Source organism: Scophthalmus maximus, chromosome 7 (genome assembly GCF_022379125.1).
Source record: "Scophthalmus maximus strain ysfricsl-2021 chromosome 7, ASM2237912v1, whole genome shotgun sequence".
Classification (NCBI taxonomy): domain Eukaryota; kingdom Metazoa; phylum Chordata; class Actinopteri; order Pleuronectiformes; family Scophthalmidae; genus Scophthalmus; species Scophthalmus maximus.
The window spans coordinates 803,413-827,927 of NC_061521.1; the positions used below are offsets into that span (position 1 = coordinate 803,413).

At 41.4% G+C, this 24,515-nt stretch overlaps 1 protein-coding gene, 1 long non-coding RNA gene and 1 pseudogene across 4 annotated transcripts in view; 2 read left to right on the forward strand and 1 right to left on the reverse strand.

Annotated features, from left to right (window-relative positions):
• LOC118318421 (transcription initiation factor TFIID subunit 4-like) overlaps positions 1-11,200 on the forward strand; it is a 27,968-nt gene extending 16,768 nt beyond the window's left edge. For 2 of the 3 annotated variants that reach the window (XM_035648059.2, XM_035648061.2), the window contains 2 exons: positions 1,209-1,316; positions 3,797-4,588. In XM_035648059.2, coding sequence (XP_035503952.1) covers positions 1,209-1,316; positions 3,797-4,228 — 540 coding nt within the window. In that variant the 3' untranslated portion in view covers positions 4,229-4,588. Of the gene's footprint in view, positions 1-1,208; positions 1,317-3,796; positions 4,589-10,723 lie in introns of those variants that run through there. The other variant, XM_035648062.2, reaches the window with a different exon arrangement.
• A 90-nt stretch (positions 11,201-11,290) lies between these two features.
• On the reverse strand, positions 11,291-19,252 carry LOC118318423 (annotated as a pseudogene).
• Positions 19,035-21,636, forward strand: LOC118318424. The gene is made up of 2 exons (XR_004795717.2): positions 19,035-19,161; positions 20,208-21,636. It is a non-coding gene; the product is annotated as an uncharacterized LOC118318424 (long non-coding RNA).
• Positions 21,637-24,515: the final 2,879 nt, after the last annotated feature.

Below are 24,515 nucleotides of genomic sequence, written 5' to 3' on the forward strand. Positions count from 1 at the left end.
AGGGCACTTTACATGTGTCCAATAGTGCTCTCTGGTAGAGTATATTATGAAATGATGGCCAATATCTGATAAAATATTAACATTAGATAATATATTTAAATAATATTAAAGATACCTTGGGGCACCAAGGGAAAGGGTAATGATAGCCAATTTACTGATTCAGTCTCATTAACTATCTACTAACCATTAATTTTGAACTCTGATTGATATTTGAAATGAGCTGGGATTTTATTTTCCTGGTACTCGGACACACACGGACCAATGGTAGCTGGAGTTTGGAGCAGATTTCACACCTGTAGGTGTGAAAGGGTGAAGGACCATGGGAGATTGAGTTCCTGTGCTTTCCATCTTCCTCCTTAGAACAAAGGAGCATGTAGTCAAATCCAAGTGAGGGCTAAAGGCCCAATATTCAGTTAACTATTTTTCCCTTCCTGGTTCATAGACCACAAGTATGTAAGCAATATGGTGCAAGTCCATGTAGTGCCTTATAAACTAATAAAATCATTCTAAAATTCTCTTTCGTTCTTTTGTTCCTAGTCAGCCCCTCCTGTGGCAGAATTTTTATTAATTGTATTCTTTGGCAGAACAGAAAGGAGAGCATTTCAGTAGCCTAGCCTGCTAGTTGTAAAGGCAGTCATAAGTCTCTGTGTTGGTCAGAGAGAGAAATGGCCTCACTTTGGTGATGTTCTTCAAATGATGGAATAATGTTTTTGTGACACACTGGACACGAGACTTGAAGTTAAAATCTGAATCAAAGGTTGCTCTGAAATGTTTTGCTTGTTTGCTCTGCTGAAGTTTCGAGTGTTTATCTCTGAGCCTTTGAACCAATGATCATAACCTCTGTTTTGTCCTAGTTGAACTGTGAAAAATGTTATGACATCCAGGCCATTATATCTAAAATACTGTTAAAAAGTGAGTATATCAGCCCGTTGTCATCAAGAGACACGGGCAGATGGAGCTAAGCTGTGGAAAGAGATGCCATGCCTCCTGATAATACTGTCCAGGGGAAGCATGTACATATTAAAAAGTAGCAGTCCTAAAGTAAATGCTGGCTGTGGCCTAATATTTTCTGTACAATATATAAATTGCTCACTAAAGTTCATTTAAGTGTGAATATAGTAATGGGAAATAGAATACATTTTTGCAAATAACTGTGCAACCCGTATTCACAACATCTCTTTTATTAAATCATTATCTTCTCTTTTCAGTTACAACAGAGAGAAAATGCTCAGCTGCAGCAGAGAGAGGCCAACCAGACAGCCCTTGCTGCCATCGGGCCTCGCAGGAAGAGACCTGTGGAGCAGACTGAGTATCAGGTTGGTTTGTCTACTTTCCAGATCCAGAACTGTAGAGGAGCATATACTTCTTTTCACCTTTTATGAATTTCAGAAATTAATATCTTTAGCAGTGTACAGTGGCTAGCACTGATGCCTCACACAAGGTTCTTGGTTTGAATCCCAGTTGGGCTGGGGTCTTTCTGTGTGGAGTTTGTATGTTCTGCCTGTCACTGCATGGGGTTTTTCCGGGTACTCTGCCATCCTCTCACAATTCAAAGACATGCAGATCAGGGTTGAGTAAAAGGAGAAATATTATGCTCATATTCAGGTTGATATTTCTAATTTGCGTTATTACTTGAAAAGGTTTCCTCATACTGTCCATTCCTGCAGCTCCTCTTTCCAGTGTCTCTCTAAAGCACTCTTTAAGGCCTTCCTCCCAATAAGCCTTTATTGGGAGGAGTTCTTTAAAGTTAGGTTTCACTGTGGGCAGCCATGTTCTTCTGATGCACTTGAAGTCGGGTGCAGTGTTTACCATTAATTATTTAGACTGGCTTCTCATAATAACATTAAATATCTCGAACTTAGTGTTTGCACCATTACTTCATTGTAGAGCTGTGAGCGGTGCACTCCTATGCTCTGCTTTGTTGGTCAAAACTGTATCTGGATGATGACATAATCTATGAATATGTGAGCAACACCAGCACATTAAGTGGCCGTGGCTCATGGTGATAAGCGGAGACTCTCAGTTTTAGGACTTTTGCTGTGGAGAGATCGAATCCAGCTCCATGCGATCTTACAAGAGTTATATTTTCTTAAATGTATTTTTTCCCCAATAGGCTTTGAATGAGTGCTTACTTTTAAAACCATATTCGCCGCGCTACATATGATATGCCACATGGAAATTGAATTGCCAGTAATATGTTTGTGAACGAGTGACAGATGTCGCCTCCCCCCGCTCTGCTCTTTCACATCTCAGCTGCAAAGTGCAAATCAGTTTTGCAACACACTGACTGCAAGATATGTTGCAAAAGTCAAGGCGCAGATTCATCACCTGTGAAGTTGCAGTGGCAGATTCAAAATGTTGTAATGAGTGTTGTGGCTGTAAAAAAAAAGAAGAAATATGAGTAAATGTGGGATTACAAGTTTGCAGCTGCCATTGTATTCATGTAAATATCAATCTACACATTTGTGAATATTTTTTTGTGACTTAAAATTCAGAACGCGTGAATATTTTCTGAGTGAAAATTTCAACATACAGGTTCAAATTTTTTCTACAAGTTCTCACAATGTATTCTACAAGTTCACAAATCCAGTCTACAAGCATTTGCTTTTTGCAACATATTTACCTTCATAGTAGTCACTTGGTCTGGAAAGTGAAGCCAATGCGGAAGTACCTGAAACTCTCGCATTTGCTCAAATGACCAGCAGAAGGTAACTCCACTGGTTGCAAAAAGAAGTCAGTTTGTATGAGAAAATGATTTGACTGGTACCGTCTAATAAGTGCTTGGTTGCAGTTGTAGGTGGACAGGCTATCAGTCAGCCACACACCCCACTGCTCCAAATATGGAAACCTCTGGTTTCAAAAAACCAGAGGTATCTGCCTGCAGACCTCCACTGTGAGTTCACTTCAAGTGCAGGCTCCACTCTCAGTACAGCTCCACTGTCGGTACAGGAAATAACAAACTTTTTTATGGCACGCAGAAGAAGTAGAAGAAGAAGATTTCATGACTACGGTAAGTCGTATGTTCGCCGTCAAAATATCTGCCAGCCTGCCACTATCAATACGTGCAATTATAAATCACCCATATTATCTACTTTTATACATAACTTAGACTGGCGTATTAAATGTAATCAGCGTTACACTTATGGTGGCTAGCTTTCGTATGTTACCATTGTAAGCTAGTGTTAACGGTTTATAAAATGTTGATGCTGATGCTCTGGCTGGTTAACTGCTATATGTCGTCAATACAGCGTTTCCGCTACATTCATTATATTATTATTGCCGCAGCTGCTTCATGAAGTCGCAATTACACGACTTTGCGAGGGCTTTTATTTTGAAATGACTGGATGATGGATAGAAGTCTGCCTGTATTTTACAGAGAAGGCGGCGACAAGTGCAGTAAATGCGGGGTGTTTATTAGCTGCAAGTCGAATTGCACAACGAATCTTGACAAACGTTTAAGGCTGCACGACACTGATTTGTAGCAATGTAGCTACACTGTTGGTTCTGCTGCTGTACCTGAGTGCTACTGTGACAACCTGCTGAGGCTCCTCCAGTAAAGATCTTTAACATGCAGTTACATGTTGTGCACTGATTTACTTCAGTTATCACATTTTGCCCCTATTGTTGGTTTGATGGACTTATTTTCCTTGAATTTGACTTGTAGATAAATAGATCAACTTTATTGATCCCCAACTGGGAAATCCCGGTGTTGGGTATCTGTCACACAACATACCTTGAAAAAGAAGAGAGAAATACGAATGTAAAAGACAAACTTTTTTATTTCACTCTTTTCTAGGACAAGGTGGAGACTAGGATTTTACATGACTGCAAAAAGGCAGCAGAATGTTGTGAGGCAAACCATCAAGGGACAAGGGACTGTGTCTCTGATACAGTGGTCTGCAGCACAGGAGCTCCACAGGGAACAGTCTTGGCTCCTTTCCTGTTAACCCTGTACACTGCAGACTTCATGTACAGCACAGCCACCCGCCATCTGCAGAAGTTCTCTGACGACTCTGCCATCGTTGGCTTCATCACAGATGACGATGACAGGGAGTTCAGAGAACTGACTCAGGACTTTGTGGACTGGTGCCAGTGGAACTGCCTCCAGATCAACGCTGGGAAAACCAAGGAGCTGGTGGTGGATTTCCACAAGCGCAGTCAGCCCCCCACAACACCAGTGAACATCCAGGGAAAGGACATTGAGAGAGTGGACTGGGTGTTCACCTGAACAATAAACTGGACTAGACAGAAAACAGCATGGCACTGTACAAGAAGGGCCGGAGCAGACTGTACCTGCTCAGGAAACTTAGGTCCTTTGGAGTGCAGGGGGCGCTCCTGAGGACCTTCTTTGACACTGGTGGCATCAGCCATTTGGTCAGACCAGAGTGGTCTGCTGGAACAACAGCATCTCAACAGCCGACAGGAGGAGACTAGACAGCCTGATCAGAAAGGCCGGCTCTGTCATAGGATGCCCCTTGGACACAGTGCAGGTGGTGGGAGAGAGGAGGATTATAGCAAAGCTATCATCAGTGATGGACAACGACTCCCACCCCATGCAGGTCACTGTTTCTGCACTGAACAGCTCCTTCAAGTGTGTGAAGGAGCGGTATCGCAGGTCCTTCCTTCCTGCTGCTGTGAGACTGTACAACCAGCACTGCTACCAATAGAACACATACACACACACAGGACTCAACCACTGTGAAATAACTAACTAATAATATTTATATTTATTCCCCATGTGCAACTATTGGTATGGCTCTTTACATATTATTTATATTTTTACATTGTTATATTTTGAACATACATACTTTTTTTTTAATTCCTGCAAATTTCTTTCTATTCTGCTATTTCTCCTATATTCTGTCCACTGTGCTGCTGTAACAACCAAATTTCCCCATTGTGGGACGAATAAAGGAATATCTTATCTTATCTTATCCCAGTGAACTGAATATGGGGGAAACGGAAGTGTTTCAGGCTTTGCGGCAGAATGGAAGGTTTGGAAGGAGGAAAGTAGTGATGGCCTGAATGAAGACGAGAGAGTCCACCCTAGAGCCATTGGAATTCAATTACCAGCATACAGAAGACCTCTGGAAATGCTGTGAAGAAATTATTGATGGCCAACAATATTTGCCATACTGTGAATGCCAAACGGAAGATCTTTATGTTGAATAAAAGAAAACAGAACTGTTGATTATTTCTGTCAGTTTGTGTTTTTTTAATGAATGATTCACTTTGATTACACCATGAAGACCTTTTTAGTGAACCCCAATTAAAACCAAATAAAGGAATGGTGGTTAACCATAGGAAAAAAATACACAAGGGAAGCTAAAATTAAAACAACTTAAAAATCCAGCAATATACAAACTTAAGCCAAACGTACAATACAGTTAATGAGTTAAGTAAGCATTTATGTAGGTTAGGTGGAATCTAATCTACTGATATGACATTAATAAGAGATTTATTTATATTTACTACAGCGCATCCGCTCCATTCTTCCATTCTGCCCTTCACAATAAAAGCCCAACTTAAAATCACTGCATTTTGCTGAGGCAACTCAAAAACAGATTCCAAATTAAATGTAATGGAACATAAATAAAAAAGCGACTAGACTGTAGGGGCGCAGGTCCTTAAAGGAGATTAAAAACAGACCCGTTTAGACTGTATGGCTGCAGCCTGGAGCCACCCGTCTCGTGCCTTTTCAAAATAAAAGCTCGCGTCTGGTCCGTTACTTCTTCGTACTAATTGTGCTAATGAATAAAATACTTTCAAAGACAGGAGGCTCCAGGGCCGAAAGTCGGTCCCGGGACAGTTGTGCGACACTTCACACAGCCGGAGAGATTTTTCACGGGCTCTAGAAGTGGTGGTTGGCAGAAACTGGTTTGTGACTGGATCGGGATAATGAGTCAGGTAGATGATGACGACGGCAACATGGACTCTGACAACTGGACTAACGGTAGCCAACGAGGAAGGGGAAATGGTGCCTAAACAACAAAAGGGGTCTGGAGGAGAACAGCTCGGATGAGGGAAGGCAGGTCGTTCGGAAAAAGGTAGTGAGAGAGGGATTTAAAATAATTATCAAATTTAAGATGGAAGATGTTCATATACCGATTAACCTGATAAATCTGGCAAAGGAGTTAAAAAAGAAGATAGGAGATGTAGAAATGGCAAAGATCCTGAGGGATGGGAGTCTACTAGTCATCGTTAAAACAGAAGAACAAAAAAATAAAACGATGCGAGTAGAAAACATATGCAAGAAGATTGTGAATGAAAAAATAGTTCTTGGAGAGAAGAAAGTGACAAGAGGGGTGATATCAGGTATTCCGGTGGAGGATGGAGAGGCTCAAGAAAAGCATGGTGGGGGGAGAGATTAACCGAATGAAGAGATTGCAGAGAAATAGTGATGGGGAAAGGGTGGGCAGTTTATCTATTCTAATAGAATTAAATGAGAATGAACTGCCACAAAAAGTGAATGTAGGACCAATGATATTTCCAGTAAGACCATATGTCCCAGCCCCACTTCGCTGTTATAAGTGCCAGACATATGGACACATAGCAGTGGTTTGCAAAGGGAAACAGAAGTGTCCTAAATGCAGCGGGGACCATAGAATCGAGGAGTGTAGAGAGGGAATGCAGGACAAATGCAGTAATTGTGGGGGACAGCAAAGAGTCACATATGGAGGATGTGAAGTCAGGAAAAGGGCTGTGGAAATACAGAAGATAAAAAGCGCAAACGACATCAGTTATGCTGAAGCAATCAAGAAAGTACAAGGACAAAATAGAGAACACAAGTCTGACAGCAGTGGTCGAACAAGCGAAGGACAAAGAAACAACAGCATTAGTAGATAATATTATTCTGTTCGTCACTTACGTTATTAACTGCACGGATCAGGTCAAACACAAAACAGAGAAAATAAAAATTATAGCAAAAGGAGCAGAAAGATTTTTGGGGATCAAGAATTTGACATGGGAGCACGTAGCCTTTTAGCAAATGGACAGGAGTTCAAAGGATTCATTCAAAACGTCTCAAGAAAGCCAGACATTATATGTATACAGGAAACATGGCTAGAGTTCACTCATTAGAGTTCATTATAAAAGGTTACATGGGTGTCCGCAGGGATCGAGGGGAGAGTAATGGAGGAGGATGTGTTATATTTATAAAGCAGGGACTGCAGTACAGATTTTTAAAGAGGGGATGAACTAGAGTATTTATTGATTGAACTTTTGTCAAAATTCATAGTAAAGACAACATCATTGGGGAAGGGAAAAGATGAAGGGAAGACACATTAGCAGGAAATGAAGGAATATTAAAGGAGGAAGAAGACATCTTAATTAATAAACCATTTAGTGTTACAGAGCTGAATCGATCTCTGAGGAAAACAAAGATGTCAGCACCAGGAAAGGATCAAATTAATTATATCATGATAAACCATCTTGGGGAATCAGCAAAAGAAAAAATTCTGGAGTTGTACAACAAAGTGTGGGAATTAGGTAAATTACCCCAAAGCTTGAAAGAAGCAATTATAATACCAATACCAAAAACGGAGAAAAGTCGCTCAGATCCCAAAAATTACAGACCAATCTCATTAACGTCAAACGTGTAAAATAATGGAAAAAATGATAAATGAAAGGTTAATATATCATATTGAAAAGGAAGGATATTTGTCTAGGTATCAGAGTGGGTTCAGGAGAGGGAGAAATACTCTGGACCCAGCTCTGTGCTTAGAAAATGAAATAAGGAAAGCTCAGGTTAATAGAGAGAGTGTAGTTGCGGTCTTCTTTGATATAGAAAAAGCATATGATATGATGTGGAGAGAAGGATTGCTAATAAAACTTAAGCAACTAGGAATCAAAGGATGGATATTTAGATGGGTTAAAGACTTTTTAAACAAAAGAATAATTCAAGTAAGAGTAGGAAGGAGAGAATCCGAAAAATTTGAAATAGAAAATGGAACACCGCAAGGGAGTATAGTGAGCCCACTAATATTTTCCATAATGATAAATGATATTTTTGTGGGGGTAGAGAATGGAATGGGGGTGTCATTATTTGCAGACGATGGTGCAATTTGGAAACGGGGTAGAAATGTAGAGTTTGTGGTAAAGAAAATGCAGGAATCCATTAAGAAAGTGGAAGAATGGTCACATAAATGAGGTTTTAAATTTGCTGTTCAGAAGACTAAAGAAATGTGTTTTACAAATAAAAGAATTAATAATGAAATTAAATTAAAATCATACAACCAGGAAATAGAGAGAGTGAAACAGTTTAGGTTTTTGGGGATATGGTATGATGAGAAATTACCATGGAAGGTGCGTATTCAAAAAGTAATAGATAAATGCAAAAAGGTACTGAATGTGATGAGGTGTTTGGTGGGACAGGAGTGGGGGGCTGACAGAGCAGTGATGAAGGCCATCTACAGAGCCCTGATCAGATCAGTTCTGGATAATGGGTGCATAGTGGGTGCGCCTGTGGCTCAGGACATAGAGTCGTTCGTCCACCAGTCCGAAGTTTGGCGGTTCGATCCCACCTCCCGCCAGTACACATGCCGTTGTGTCCTTGGCCAAGACACTTAACCCTAACTTGCCTCTGACGGCTCTTCCGACAGTGCATGATTGAGTATGAATGTGACAGAAAAATGCGTGGTAAATAGCAGCGCTGTATGAATGTGTGTGAATGGGTGAATGTGACTTTCCTGTAAAGCGCTTTGAGTGGTCTATATGACTAGAAAAGCGCTATATAAATACAGTCCATTTACCAGTCCAAAAACGACATTACAAAGGTTAGACACAAGGTTAGACAATTCAATATCAGACACTAAGATTGTGTACAGGGGCATTTTTTCAGAACACCATCAGGGGGTGTTGGGGGAAATGGGGGAAATGTCACTTGAAATGAGGAGAATACAATTAGAAATAAATTATTGGGGACGGTTACAAGGGCACAGGGAGGATCATCCAGCATATTCTAAAACCCTGTTGGGAGAAGAGGAGAATGAGAAGTTTTGGATGGGAAAGGAAATGTGAGAAACTACAAGTACATACGTTGAATGTTAGTCCAACAGTACTAATGTCAGTAATTCCACCTTGGATACTCCCAGATGCCACAGTGGATTTAACACTTTTAGAAAAGAATAGACAAAAGATTAACTGGTTCAGTGTACTGAAATGAATTGATAGTTATTATGGTTATGTAAAGATATATACAGACGCATCCAAAAGCTCTGATGGTAAAGTAGCAACAGCAGTATCAGTACCAGAGTTTAATGTCACATGTGGGAAAAGAATCAGTGATGGGTTATCAATATACACCGGGGAGATGTTGGCTATTCTTTTAGCAGTACAATGGGTGGAAGAAGTAAGACCACTGAAAATAATATTTTTTTCTGACTCAAGCTCATCATTACCAAGTATTTGTAGCAGCCACACTGACAGTAGGAAAGACATTTTAATAGAAATACAACCAAAACTGTACAAAATCAATATGATGGGTCTCACAGTACATTTTCTTTGGGTTCCAGCATTTGGGTGTAATAGGAAATTAAATTGCAGACAAAATTGCAAAGCAGGCGACCAGGAAAACACAAATTGACATCACGGTGAACATTAGCACAAATTAGGGAATGATAAAACAGAAATTGAGAAGCATTTGGCAAAAACAGTGGGAGAAGGAAAGGAAAGGGAGATTGTATTACAGAGTGCAAAAGAAAGTGGGAGAGATGAGAAGTACAAGAAGAAGTAGAAAAGAGGAGACAATCATTACAAGACTCAGATTTGGGCATACTGGACTTAATAGTACACTATTCAAAATAGGAAAACATAACTCAGGAAACTGTGACAATTGCGGACAAGAGGAAACAATAGAACACATCATAGTACACTGTCAAAAATATGGGACAGAGAGAACACGACTCAGACAGAACCTGAGAAAGCTTAAGATGAAACTGAATATGTTGGACATTTTACAGCAAGATTCACATAACGAATGTTATAGTCATTTAATACAGTAACTCAGGGAAATAAAGGTGTTAGGGAGAATCTAATCATATTGTACATTTTGTTTTGGTTGTTTTGTTTTGTTTTGTTTGGATTTGTTTTTAGTGATTCCGATCCACACTCCTTACCAGTTGCTGCTCCATTTGGCATTTTATAGAGTCAAACTAAGAGCTAGCGTTAGCAGTGAGTGACTAGCCAGTAGCTTGCTGAAGTGGTGTTTTGGCGTTACGTACGAGCAATGGGCGTGTTATGCCGTGACGTACGAGCAATGGGCGTGTTGTGCCGTGGGGCTGCGGCTGCAGATAGGCCTACTTGGGTACTGAGAGTGGAGCCTGCACAGGAAGTGTACTGACAGTGGACACTCTTGGAAAACCAAGATGGTGCTATCCAAAATGCTAAACTCGAAGCTTCACAACCGTGGTTCACAAACCAATATGTGACGTCATGGTGGGGTGCCACTGCATCGTGACATGCTGCGTCAGATTAACTAGTATTTTACATGAGGGATTGTTAATTTGACGAACATGGGCCCTACCACAGAACACCCAAGCTGGGAAATTCCATAATTCCTTTTCCATTTTATGTATAAAATTTTATGTGTGTGTGTGTGTGTGTGTGTGTGTGTGTGTGTGTGTGTGTGTGTGTGTGTGTGTGTGTGTGTGTGTGTGTGTGTGTGTGTGTGTGTGTGTGTGTGTGTGTGTGTGTGTGTGTGTGTGTGTGTGTGTGTGTTTGTCAGGTGTCACTGCTGTCCAGATCAGATGTTCCCAGAGTGACTCGGGTGATGCTGAGGGATCTGCTGGTGTGTCTGGAGCAGGACCACTTCCTACACCGCTCCCTCACTCTGTACAGAGCGATGTTCTGATCACGTCACTTTGTCATCTCGTCACTTATTACCTGGGCTTTTTTTTGCACTTTGTTTAAGTTTGATCAACTCACTCTGTTAATTATCAAAAAAAAGAAATTGTATAGCTTGATCAGTAATGGCAATCGGCCTGTCTTTGATAGTACTTATAGTTTTGAGAAGAAAGATTTTCAACGAACCAATAAGTACGATTATTAATTAGGATTGAAATAAGAACAGAAGATAAGTGCTTCTAGGAAACAGTTCAGTAAACACTGCTGTTTAACTGAACTGTGTATGAAGATCACTGAAATAGTGAAGTATGAGTTTTTCATTACTATTCTTGTTTTTTGTTTGCCCATTAAAAGTTTCATCACAACCAAATATTTACTGTGTCTTTACCTTTTTTATCTATGAAAGCAGTGTGGTTCTAGATTTGATTTGAAAGAAATCAATCAAAAAGGATTTTAAGAACTTTTATTTATTAAAAATAATAATGCATGTAACTGGACATTTGAATGAGAATTGAATGAGTTGCCCTAATGTTCGGCGCACCGGTGCAACGAGGAACAGAATTTTGGTCCAACTGTTGAGCCCTGCTTTGTCAGCTTTATGTTAATCTGTCTTTTGCTGCAAAGACTGATGCAGTATCATGTGACAGCCAGAGGTTCCTTAGCAATATAATAAAATGTATAAAATGGAATTATAGTTGGGAATAAGCTGCTGTGGGCCATCCAGACTGCAAACTGCTGCCACAGCAAAAGGAACCACTGAAGTACTTCAGTACTTAAAATTACTCTTCTGCCCTCATTTTGTAAAAACAAATGAAAAGGGAAAATGTGCGACTACAATGAACCTGCTGCATATCAGAAGTAAATTTTTCACTAACACTATTTGTGCTTTCATATTTTACTTTACCAAATGCAAACATGTTGGAGTTGCTCCGGGTGAAAGTAACCAAAGGCCTTTGCAAAAAAATTACAAAACAATGCAACAGCACATGCAAATAAGGATCATGTTTTATACACCGCAACTTATAGAAAGTTGTATTGATCATACAGTACATACAGTACAGTGCAACCAGTCAACTTGGGTGAAAAAAAAAATTCAGTACAGTTTGTAGAAAGCTCATGTCTGAAAGACAGAAAGTAGTTTGTGGTGTCGATGAGCAGTCTGCACTGACTCGTCACCATCTGAAGTCACTAAGTAAAGAGCAGCTAGATCACTCCATCAATCTATGTCATGGAAAATGTATATTTACCATTAAAAGCAACAGGTCCTCTGAACCAAACAACAATACGTGATACATGTCATTGCCTTCTTTTAATAACGTTATAGTCCAAAGACCACTAGAGGTATTTGTCCAGTATAGTTAATGTTGTGTTTACTTAGGAAGACTGTCTCAGAAAATGCAATACTTGTCTTGTCACCTGTTATAGTACATATAGAAGCAAAGAAAAAGAAGCAAAATTACTGTTTGCTCTCTTTTTTAAAGCTGCTTAAAGCTTCAGAGCTCAAAGAGTCTTGTCAGTGATTTAACGGAGCTCAGCTATAAGCTCAAACATCTGGATTTATAGCTGATAAAAAAAAATCAGGAGTTACTTAACTTTAACTTAATTTAATTGACTGCTCCATGACACTCCTGCAGCTGGTGTCTCATCTATGGCGGAAAATGGCCATGATGAAATATACCACGATAAAAAGTTTAATTTTCTAATACTATCCTCCATTTTTATATTAACAGAAAATTTAACATTATTATATACAAATTAGGATGTGGTCCCATGATCCCCTGCAACATCTGCTCGGATGGATCAATGGTTTTACTGTAATGATTCTACCATCAGACATGAATGTGGCAACTGTAACTTCAGATTGCCAGAGGTTCAGTGTCCATGTCTGGTCACTTTGACGTCTTTCATGTTGAAATGTAGAAGGTCTCCACCGGACGCAAAGTCGTTGCTGATATGTGACTTTGTTTGATTTCCTCTGACGTCAGTCCCTGACTTCCTGTTTGACTTGTATCAGGGTGGGGGGGCTGTTGGCTGACTCTGCCCCCCCTCCTTAGAATGTATTCACTGAACTGAGAAGAATCCCCTCCACCGCCACATGAGCCTGTGATCCAGAAACCTCTTTGCTGTAAATGCTCCAACACCTGCGATCACACACAAAGCAGACATCAACAATATTTATTTCCTTGTTTCAAAGAAAGGTGCGTCTGTTAAATTCATTCTGTAATCAGTCACAACATTGAAAAAACTGAAATTTTGAAAATAATTCTCACGACTCAAAATTCTCAAAGTAAAAATTCTTCTGAAACAGGCTAATTTGAGCACCTAGGCCAGCGTCTAATTTACACTTTGGTCCATACAAAGTATTTTATTTACTCACAAGGTGTTTGAACCGAGGGCCGAGGAATTTTATCTATTCCCATCAGTTGAGAGATTTTTTAGACAATTTTTACTGTGCAGTTATGAATCATTGTACCAACTACACCTTGTGGTTTATCTTATTATTATTTCTTCATCTTTTTCTTGTCTGATCAGAAACTGATCCCGCAACCTTGAGTATCTGCCGATACTGATCCCATACTAATCCTAGCCATCTCAACTGTGAAACAAATAATCAACTCCCCTAAAGGAAGACACACATAGCCAGCTACATGACTGAGTTATGGAATACTGCTGTTTTATTTCTCACAGAACTTTTGGCCGATTTTTTCATGGTCAGCACCATTCAAACAAGCAAAAAACAAATTGAACTGTAAACTGTTAATTAAATAATAATAAATCAACATAAAAATATGATACCAGAAAGCCGTTCAAGGCGCGGTAGATACATAAATAGGTATTTATTTGGTATGTTGTATGTTGACTGTAAAAGCATCTACATCTACCTGGAATAAATGAGTATAGATATTGTTTACTTACATGAGAAACTTAAAAGAGACTGGGTTGGTCCGGTGTTCACAGTTCTAATTGTCCCAGTTGGACTTAATAAAAGCTGAACGTTATAACTTTTACACTGGCCTCCTGTCTCTCTCTCCCTGTGCTACCATATATTTATTTTTCCTGTTATTTTTGAGAGCTACAGGGAAAGTCTCAAAGATTGATGGGTTGGTGACCACTGCTGTAGAGATACTCTTGACTTTAAGATGTTTAATTAATACAAACCTTGTTTGTTTGAGATGTGTGCCTAGCATAGCATAGTGAGTCACAAATTTCATTAAAGGTTCTGCAAGTGCCTGTTTTATGTTACAGAAGATCTTAATAACAAAAATGGGGAAGTGCTGCTAAAAGTTCCTGGCACCAAATCTAATCCCTGTGCAGTCTGATCCTTTATCAACTGTGGTGTTAAGTTTAAACTGAACCCTGTGTGTTTTGTACCTGCACCGAGTTGAGGTGGCAGTAGTCATCAAGTGGAAAGCGAGTGATGTGTGTGGAGTCGTGGTTGCAGCCGGTGTTCAGGGACTTGACGTCTCTGACCTGAGGGAAAACCTCCTCGATTATGGCCCAGTGGCCGCTCAGGCTGATCCTGTCTCCCAGCTCCGGATCCACGCGAACCACAACACACTCACACTCCTGACACACACTCCTGGCTTCCTGATCCATCCTCCAGCACTCCAGCTCGGCCTGCAGCGGAGCCAGCTGGAAGAAAAAGGCCTCCTCATACAGCAAGGAGTATTCCTGCAGACACAAACACCATATACATCACCAACATTAACCATGTGTTCTACAAAAACAAATCTGTTTTGACTCAATTATTATTATTTCCCCATATTAATTTTGTAATGGGATAAATGTAGACTACACATTTAAAATCTAAACACAGACTTGACTTCATGGTGAGCTGAGACACTGCAACGGCTTTCAAACATGTTTGCACTTGTAGTTGGTAAAATTTGGTGACGAGTTCGAGCCACAGTATGAACAATATCCAATGACAACCCAACAGAAATTGAACAGCAATGCAGAGGAGCACAACACCTATCTTCTTAGCCTAGCTTGCTAGGTAGATATGTTTTTTCTGCAACCAGGCTTTATTCGACCATCCACAGCTCCAACCATGCTCCACCTTTTTGGATTAGTCGGGCAGTCAGGCCACGTCGCCCCCCAAGCTGAGCTTCAAAACCGCTCTTCAGAAACCTCTACGGGACATCACAGACTCTATTGTTCAGACACGCCGCAATGACAGTGTGGTTGTACCTGATCAAAGCTCCAGACAAACACTCACTTTGAAGTCATCGGGGATGAGAAGTTTCGAAGTTCGGAGAAAGTTAAGTATGTAGCGGAACATGTGGCCGTCCCGATCAATGAAGTAGTGCTGCTTGAGACTGTCCAACACAATGGGTTCAGTTCCATCAAAAAGACGACTGATCCTGCCAGAAACAAAACAAGGACAGTGACACAAAGACTACTTCATCAAATACCAGACAAAAGTTTGGAACGGCTATTTGTCTGATATATTCAGACATCTCATAAGGCACTACAGCAGCTAAATTTTGACCTTGTGAAGAGACTAAAAAAGTATTGATGACATATTTATTTTAGTAAAAGAGATTCTGCAGGAGCCATTACTTCCCCTCATCCATTACTGTATTTCTCACAATCATTAGTGGTTGGTGGAAGAATAGATACCTTATTACCAGATATTTTGGGGTGTTAACTATGACCCTGTTTTATGATACATGTCTGGAGCTTCATTTAATGTTCACATCAAACATCAATGGGAGGAAAAGAAAATAATCCTGTGACTGTGTATTTCTAAATTTGATCTCCGTGGATTTTCACAAACAACAGTCTACTCAAAATAAAGACAAAACAAAAAGTGAACATTCCAATGAGATGCTGCTCATCCACTGAGCCTCAGCAGTGGACACAGACTCACCAAAACTGGAGGAGAAAATCATAGCCTGGTCTGATGAATCTGGATTTTCTGCTGAGGCTGCAGATGGTAGGCTCAGAATCTGGCATCGACAGCATGATGGAGCCAACCTGCTTTGTGTCAACAGTTAAGGTTGCTGGTGGTGTAACAGTGTACAGAGTTTCTTAATAACAATCATTCATGGTTTGAGTGTCACAGCCCCGCTGACTATTGTCACTGACCACGTGTGCCATCTTCTAATTGCTACTTCAATTTGGTTTCATGAACGTGACAGTGAGTTCAGGGAACTTCAGTGACGTCCCGAGTCACCAAATGTCAATCCAGTACAACACCTATGTGATGTGGTAGAACGGAGATTTAGCAGGATGTATGTTCTTCTGACAAATCAGCAGAAATGATGTGATATAAAGTCACATCAACATAAAGTAGAATCTCAGAGGAAAGATTGCAACATCTTGTGGAATGACACGAAGAACTGAGGATCTACCCACTATGAGTATGGTGTTCCTAATAAAGTGCTCACTGAGTGTAATTTTTCAAGATCGTCTTAAAAGGAGTGCCCTCTACATGGTAGCATTATTAAACTCTAAAAGGAATTATAAAGAAACATAAAAAGATGGTATTAACAAAATATGAACTCATTATTAGACCAAACAAATTGAAATTCTGAGAATATGGCAAACAGGAGCATTCTAACACAGCAAGTTAACCTACTGTTTATAGATGATATAAACAGAAGCTGACTGATAAGTTCTGATGAGTCACAGAGCAAAACATGAAAAACTTTACCCACTTCTTGTATGGTTCACTATGAGACTGAGACCCATCATTTTCTATCGTAATAGTCCATAAATTTACCAATTAATAATGATTATGTGATTAATGTATTTTTCTTTAATTTAAGTGGGTAATTAGTACAAATTCAGCTTTAAATAATATACAGTTAATGACTATATAAATTGGAACAGTTACACAATACCCTATTTTATATGCTCCTTGACTGAAGACTGAACTCCCTTTTGCAATTCAAATTGAGAGCTCATGGATGCAATGTTATTTTGTGAAAACAGGCATTTAATACATGATAATCTGGTGTGTATCCATTCATTTAACCCCAATTTCATATTCTATTATATACATGAATACTCAATAAGTATCTTAAAATATGAAACATTTGCACTAGAAATTATTTCGGATCAAAACCTAACCTCAGGAACACTTCAATTTGATAATCACAGTGTAAGTCTTTTTTCAAATGGATATGTAAATTATGGGAAATTCATATACTTAATTTGGAACTTGAAATTGAGGTATTAAGGTTGTAGACCTTTTGAAATGCAAAGGCAAGTTAAATGAGTACCAAAGCAAACATCTTGATTTAAAGTCATGTGTTCAGTGTGTTTTGAGGTTATGAAGGTATTTTGAGAATTATTTTTTGTGTCACCTCGACCCAGGGTACTTGGTGAGGGTGGCCAGGCTGCTTGTGTACATGTGTCCTCCAACATCTATGTGGACAGGTGCGTTGGTTTTGGTGAGCTGGGCTGGTGTAGGTATGCCGGCAGGACCCAGAGGAGATGAAGGAGACAGAGAGGCTTGACGCTGACTTGAAACCTGAGAAGGAGGATGGAGAGGGGGGATGCAGCAAGACTATGTAATGCCTAATGGCTTTCAGATACCAGATTACTTTACAGATTAAGACTTTGTATACAAAACAAATATATCATCTTATATACAAGTAATTGTGGACTAATGTCAAGTCATTACTGCACCTGGTGTAAGTGGAAATCTCCATATATAAATGTACTAGGATTTTACGCACGAGCCGCTGACACACACACACACACACACACAAGATACCGGCTGTACTACTGAAGCTGATGAACGACCACGTGACCCGTGTTACCTGTGTGGTCGCGGCGACTTGTATATGAATATGATCCATAGCTCTTGCAAGCACCGTCTCGCTCTGCACCAAACGCGACTTCTCCCGTGTCCCGGGGCGCACGCACAGCTTCTTGGCGTGAGGGCCCCCCGGGTCCTCCCTATCACTGACTCCAACTGATGCTGTTGTTGCTGTTGTTGATTGTGCGGTTAACGTAGTTGCCTCCGTTGACTGCTGCGGCTTCCGATCCAGAGAGTTTGTGACCCCGCGGAGGCACGGGAGCGCGAGGGCCTGCGCGTGACCGTTGACCGTTTCCGGGGCAACGTAAAGCGTCGTCACAGACCTGGTGCCCGCGGCGCCCACCATGCTGTTAAGTGTTGTTATGGAGATGGCGCCGATGCAGTGGTTGGTGTAGGTCTTGGTGAGCTTTGCGGCGCGTGACAACATCTGCATCCTCGTGCCCAACAGGTTCTTACCGATGGCTTTGTTCTCGTACCACGTCACATCGCTCGCGCAGCAGTGGTCCCGGGGCCGCTGGAAGAACGCCCTGCAGAGCGGGTTCCGTTTGGACACGTACCGGACGAAACTGGCGTACGGACATTGCTCCGTGCCCGTCTCGTACATTCGCGGCAAGGTGTCCTCATCTGGGTCCGGACGCTTCTTGGTCCAGGCGGTGGAGCGGGACTTGTAGTACAGTCCGAGAGCTTTAAAATAGACAAACTTTCTCCCGTCGTCGTCCACGGCCAGGCCGAACGAATCCTCCTCCAGCTCCCGCTGGTTCTCTCGGCCCCTGGTGCAGAAATACATACAGGTCTCGAACCAGACTTTGTTTAGCAGGCCAAACGGCGTTTCGGTGTTGAATACAGGGGACTCGTACAGTTTCCGCAGGTCCGAGCGCGTGATGGCTTGTTTCTGAACCACGGGACCGGCTCCTTGCTCCTCGAGCCTCCGTATTACCGCGGCCAGGGTGAGGTTAGCACTGCGCAGCTCTGGGTCCTTGGTCAAGTCCAATGTGCGGCAGTAGGGCGGTTCGTTCAGGTAGCGGTTCAACGAGCTCCGTATGCTGATGAGGGACGACTTACTGTATAACTGTCCACTTTTGGAGCGCGCCTCCGCGTAAAAGGAGCGCAGCACTGCGCACAGCGCCCCCTTTTCCAGAGTTTCAAACTCCGGACTTTGGGCTTTCTCGCTGAGGTACTCCCTGAAGATCCTCACCGCGTAGCGGGTGGCCAGGCGCGTGTTCTCGCTCAGTCTGTTCCGCTCGGAGCGCTGGAGGTCTCCAACCAGGTGTGACTCCAGCCCTGCCGGGATACTGTTGCTGAAGGAGTCTGCCTCTCCCCCCTCCTCTCCGCGGTCCATACTCCGCATAACGACCGCCGCGACAGAACCGCTGGAGTCCAGCACCGTGAACCCCGACTCCCACTCAAGCCCCACGGACTCTCCGTCGGACTCCTCGTCGTCCCCGGTGATCTGGACCTCCTGGATCTCGTTTTCATCTTCTTCCTCGTCATCCTCATCCTTGCTCCTCTCGGGGCAGCTCATCCACTCCTGCTTCCCGTCGCCACTGGTAGGCATTCTCGCCATATTGCAGTCTGTGAAGCTGTCCTCCGGCAGAGCGCATGCGCTATATTGGACCGCAGCGCTGAAAGCCTTTTGTGTTTAAGTGACCTTCAGCCGTGTACGCGCTTTTTAAGGTAGAGACAGAGCGCGCTCCTTGTTAAAAAGGCTGCGGTATTGGACCGCGTTTGGGACCAGCAGCATGAACACGTGTGATGTGGTGGATAACAGGACTGCAAAACTGTGACCTCCAGTTTATCACGAGTCAAACATAACCCCTATTTTTACATCTAAATCACATTGTAACAAAGATTAACAGCATATGTTTCATCTTTTATGGCCGTTTTAATATACATACATAGGCAACTGTGTACATGAAAATAGCTCTTTACATTTTTTACACGTCTGTATATATGACACAGGTTATTTATTAATTTGTTTAATTTTAATATACTTAAATATTAATTGTAAGCTAATATAACGCCATAAATATACAACCTGCGGTACATGGATACACCTATTCACATAGTCAACAAGCAAAAGGATGAAAAATTACTGAACTAGATGCATCATAGGTGTTATATGTTATATGGATTGGGGTTGGGACCATTGCCTCAAATGGCAGTCGGTAGTGTCCTGAGACTGGCTCTTTATGTAAATGATGGGTGGCTTTTACAGGTCCTAGGGTCTTTGCGTGTATCCCAACTCTTTTGTATTTTCAATGTGTGAAAGCTATGTTTTATAATTCTTATAAAAAAGAAGGCATATTTTAATTTTAAAATGAATCAGGAGGTCTGATTTACAAGGAGTGACTGCACTCTGCCAGCTGCAACATGAAGAATGCGCTCTGGCTGACAGGAGGTGATACCCCCCCTTCACTGGCCTGGGCTTCACCTAAAGAGGAGGGTCAGGGGCCCTCCTTGCTTTGAGTGGGGCCGTGGGCTGTCGGGCATCTTTGGCCTTACAGTTTAACCCTAAAGGTTTTGATGAAGAGAAGCCATTCTGACTAGGATTCCATGCCATTCATAACCCCTGCTCTGCTCTCTGTTAACGCAGGCCACTGACTGCTTCTGTATACAGGGACAGGATATTTGTGTAACCGAGTCAGTGGTGGATTGTTACCCAGGAGTTGGCTGGGGGGTTTTGATGGGAGTGAAGCCATTCTGAAGAGGATACCCTGCCAGTACCAACCCCCTGGCCTGTGCAAACCACTAACTGCTTCTTTATACAGAGTTCCATGCTCATCTTTTGAGCAACCAGCATCCGCCTGAAGGCTCTAAGTAGAGTTGTTGGTATGGTGCATGTCAGCACAAAGACTGGTAACAGGTTAGATAAACAGGCTAACTCTTCCCTTCTAGCGACTAACTTTTGCTTCCTCTGGTCTGCTGTGTTGAAATGATAACCATCAATACCAAATTAAAGAGTCATCAAACCAAATTGAGCAAAATATATTAAAAAAATTAAATTAACGAAATTACAGGATAAAACATGGTTTTACCATTGGATTCGTTTTTAACATACTATTCTTTTTATATATCCAAATGTTTCCACATAATAATTTTATGATTTAAATGTCATAATTATGTTATAATTTCTCTTTAATATTCTATTGTAATTGTAAATATGAAGCGATTAAATAAAAATAATGTAAACTTTCAGCAAAAGCTTCCGGTCATCCTTTATTTCTCTGTGAGACACACAGAGGCCTATGGGGGCCCGTGCCTCTGTAGACATGTCCCTGGCCCCCTCTGTGGCCCCCCCGTGCTGACAAAATAAAACAATTATGAATTTATTATGATTTCACACGCGAGCGCCATCGTGCGCCGCTCTAATTTACCCACGCACCCAAACACTGTGGTGCTGCTGCTCGGTGAATGAGAGCTCAGCAACAACTCTCGGAGAAAGGAGCTCAGTTTCTCCTGTTGCAAGAGTCGAAGCGGAAGGTAAGCAAAAACGATTTCATCTCGTAAGTGACTTTGGACAGAGACAAAACTAAAGAGAGTTTTGGACAGAAAAATACAGAGTGGTGAAGTTAAAAAGTCATGCAGTACAGTTGAGCTGTTTTGTTTTATTGAGCCATACAGGGAAGTTTTCTTTGAGCTCTTTACACTGTGACAGATTGCTGTAACCCTTCCTGCTCAGCCTCTTGGGAACACAGTTTCTCCACACTGAAAAAATAAATAGGAAATGGCACATTGTTGCACCCTTTGTTGAACCCTGGAGTTTTGTTCACATTGTTGACACACTGTATTTGTACCCTGTACTGTATTTTTTATTTTTCATTTTGTATGGCCCTACCTCTCTTGCACTTGCACCCACCCTTGTACAAAACAAATGTTTATATGATTTTGATGATTTAGGGCATGAATTCCATCAATTGAAGAGAGTTTTGGACAGAAAAATACAGAGTCGTGAAGTTAAAAACTCTTGTACAAATTAAATGTTAACATGATTTTAAAGTAAAATAAAGTTTATAATCTTAAAATATCATTTGTTGCCATTTTTTTATGTGCCCCTCTGGTTAAACACTGGCCCCTCCTTGGCCCCCCTAATAAAATTTGTCTAGAACCGCCACTGCACACACACACACACACACAAACACACACACACACACACACACACACACATACAGAAGAGTGAGACTGACGCTGCATGCTCACTCCTGCAGGTAAGCCCTGAAACCCACACAACGACAACACGACTGACAAACACACATCTAATATGGGTAGAGAAACTCTGTGAGGATTATTCCCTGAGTAGAGTTCTAGAGTTCTAGCTCAGTAAGGCCTTCAATAACTGTTAGGGTCATATCGGAATAGTTCCTTATAGGTCTCTTGACACAGAGGTTTAATTTTAGGGAAGTAGACTGTTGGTTTGTAGGGCTTCCACACAGGAGGCACCCGACAAAGTGACCGACAAGAGAACAGGCACCGACCTGAACGTCACATGGTGTTTTTCCTTTGGGAGCTTAGTACAATCAACAGGGGCCAGTGGAAGTCAAATAGGAGAGCCGACCTCCTCTCTCCCCCTGCACCTCAGAGCTCATGCGTGCCTCAGGTCGAGGACGAAGCCAGTGAGCGAGGGTGGCTGAGCAGGGGATGAACGTGTTGTCGCCCACGGAAATGTTTCAGGTGGACACTCTTGAAAATAGCCCGTGTCTTTATCCCCCTTTGCTATGGTGGTCTTCCGTCCGTGGTGCTGAGATAACAAGGCAGCAGCGACAGAGACACCAGAGAGAGCGGGTCGCTGACCTGGGAGCTGGAGTTACAGCTGTTTTGCGAGTCATACTGTCATAAAACACACACTCACGCTCACCCGCTGGCATAGATTCCCGCGACAAGAGAAATACATTTCTGATCTTCTGCTATGAACCATCCACACCTCTCCGGTCGTCTGGGACAGGTCTGCTTTCTGTCCCCAGGGTCAGAACTAAACATGGAGAGGCAGCGTTCCGTTTTAATGCTCCACATATCTGGAATCTCTCAGTTCTTTTAAATCAAGACTGAAGACTTTTCCTGTTTGCCGCTGCCTTTCAGTAAATAGACTATCTATGCATTTCTTGTACTGCACTGTAACTTTTATCACCTTTATTTTCTACTTTAGCATGCTTTTTTTTCTCTTTTTAATGACTGTATTTTAATATCATTTTACATGTGTTTCTTCCCAATGCTTTTAATGTTTTATGTAAAGCACTTTGAATTGCCTTGTTGTTGAATGTGCCATACTAATAAACTTGCCTTGCCCAGAGCCAAGACCTCCCACAAGTCCCCAAAAAATCCCCAATCTCGCAATGTTAAAAAAAGAAATCCTAGATCCTTTGTCTAGATCCTCGCCAAAATTGAATGGGTTCTTTCCTGGCCCAAACAAACAAACAAACAAACAAACAAATAAACAGGCAGACAAACACAAAAACCAGACAGGAGGGAAGATGTAAACTCATTGTCAGAGGCAATAAATAAATAATAAAAAACAATGGAACTCAATTTCCGCCCATATCAGAGAATACACAAACTTCAGTATTTCTAAAACAACACTTGAACCATTGCTTTATACAAATTAATCATGTGATCATGGACCATGGAGACGATGCGATTTATGATCCTTAAAATGTGATGTACTGCTTTGTAAAATCTGTTTGTTGTTGTCTGTGAGTTGTTGTGATGTTGTACTGTACTGTATACACCACTTTCTGATGTGCAGTTATATTGGCAGCTTCTCAATCTAGTATCCCAACATTCTCTATGCCTGCTCCCAGCCAGTGTCGGTTCTAGCTTGCGTGGCACCCTGGGCTAACACCTCCTGCACCCCCCAAAAAATAAATCAATAAGAATTATAAGAATTATTATATATATATTGATGTCTCTAAAACAATAAAATAATTAAAATTGTAGCATATAGATACAATAAAATATAGAATCAACATGCCTGCGACATGGTGAACCTCAGACCTGTGCATCTGATTTGAAAAGATCCTCTGCTTCAGCTGCAGTGACTGAAGTGTTAGGCATGTTCTGAGAGCAGTCCTGAGAACTCCCTCGTATTGGCAGCTCAAGCAGGAACCTTCATTAGTACTGTATAAAGGTAGAAGCGCACTGTTTGATAGATTCCAGGCAGCAGTGTCTCTGCAGGTCAGACATTTCTACTGCCACTGGAGCACGTTGCCTCCCCCTGCTCTTAACGTTCAGCTTCCACCAGCTAATCACCTTTGCTATGTAAGCTACTACTAAATGCCTCAGGGTTTCTATGCTTATTTCCCATAACAGGAGGATTTTGTTGGAAAAGAAGTGTTTATTTATTTGTGGATAAGAGCAGCTTAATGTTTTCAAGTTTAGAACACATTGAAGTCTTTTTTTTTACTGCCACAGGCACATTTGTTGTTGTTGTTTTTTTTGCTGGGAAATATATTGGCATATATAACCTTCCAGTAAACATGTCTCTTCCATTGATTACTATTAATAAAATATAATGGAAAGAAATGTATCTGTTTATTTTTCATTATTGATCAAAACAAAATGATAAATGATTTTTATCATTTTGATGTATACAATTTTTTTCTGATGCATCAAGATGCATCGATAATCGTTTTATAATCAAATCGTAGCCCTCTGAATCGAGGTTGAATCGAATCGTGAGGTGCCTAAAGATTCCCACCCCTACACCACACCGCACATTTTCTACTCACTGCCCCATTCACAAGAGGAGTTACACCACTTATACAACAGGAGCAATAGTAAATATACTGTGTGGTTTCCTTTTCAGAAAAAGCAACATTTTTATTGCTTAAATTGCACCTCACTGGTCACCTCTGGCCTGGCCCTGTTCTCTCCGGACCCTTGAACCCAGCGTTGTTGCGGTGCCTTTGCC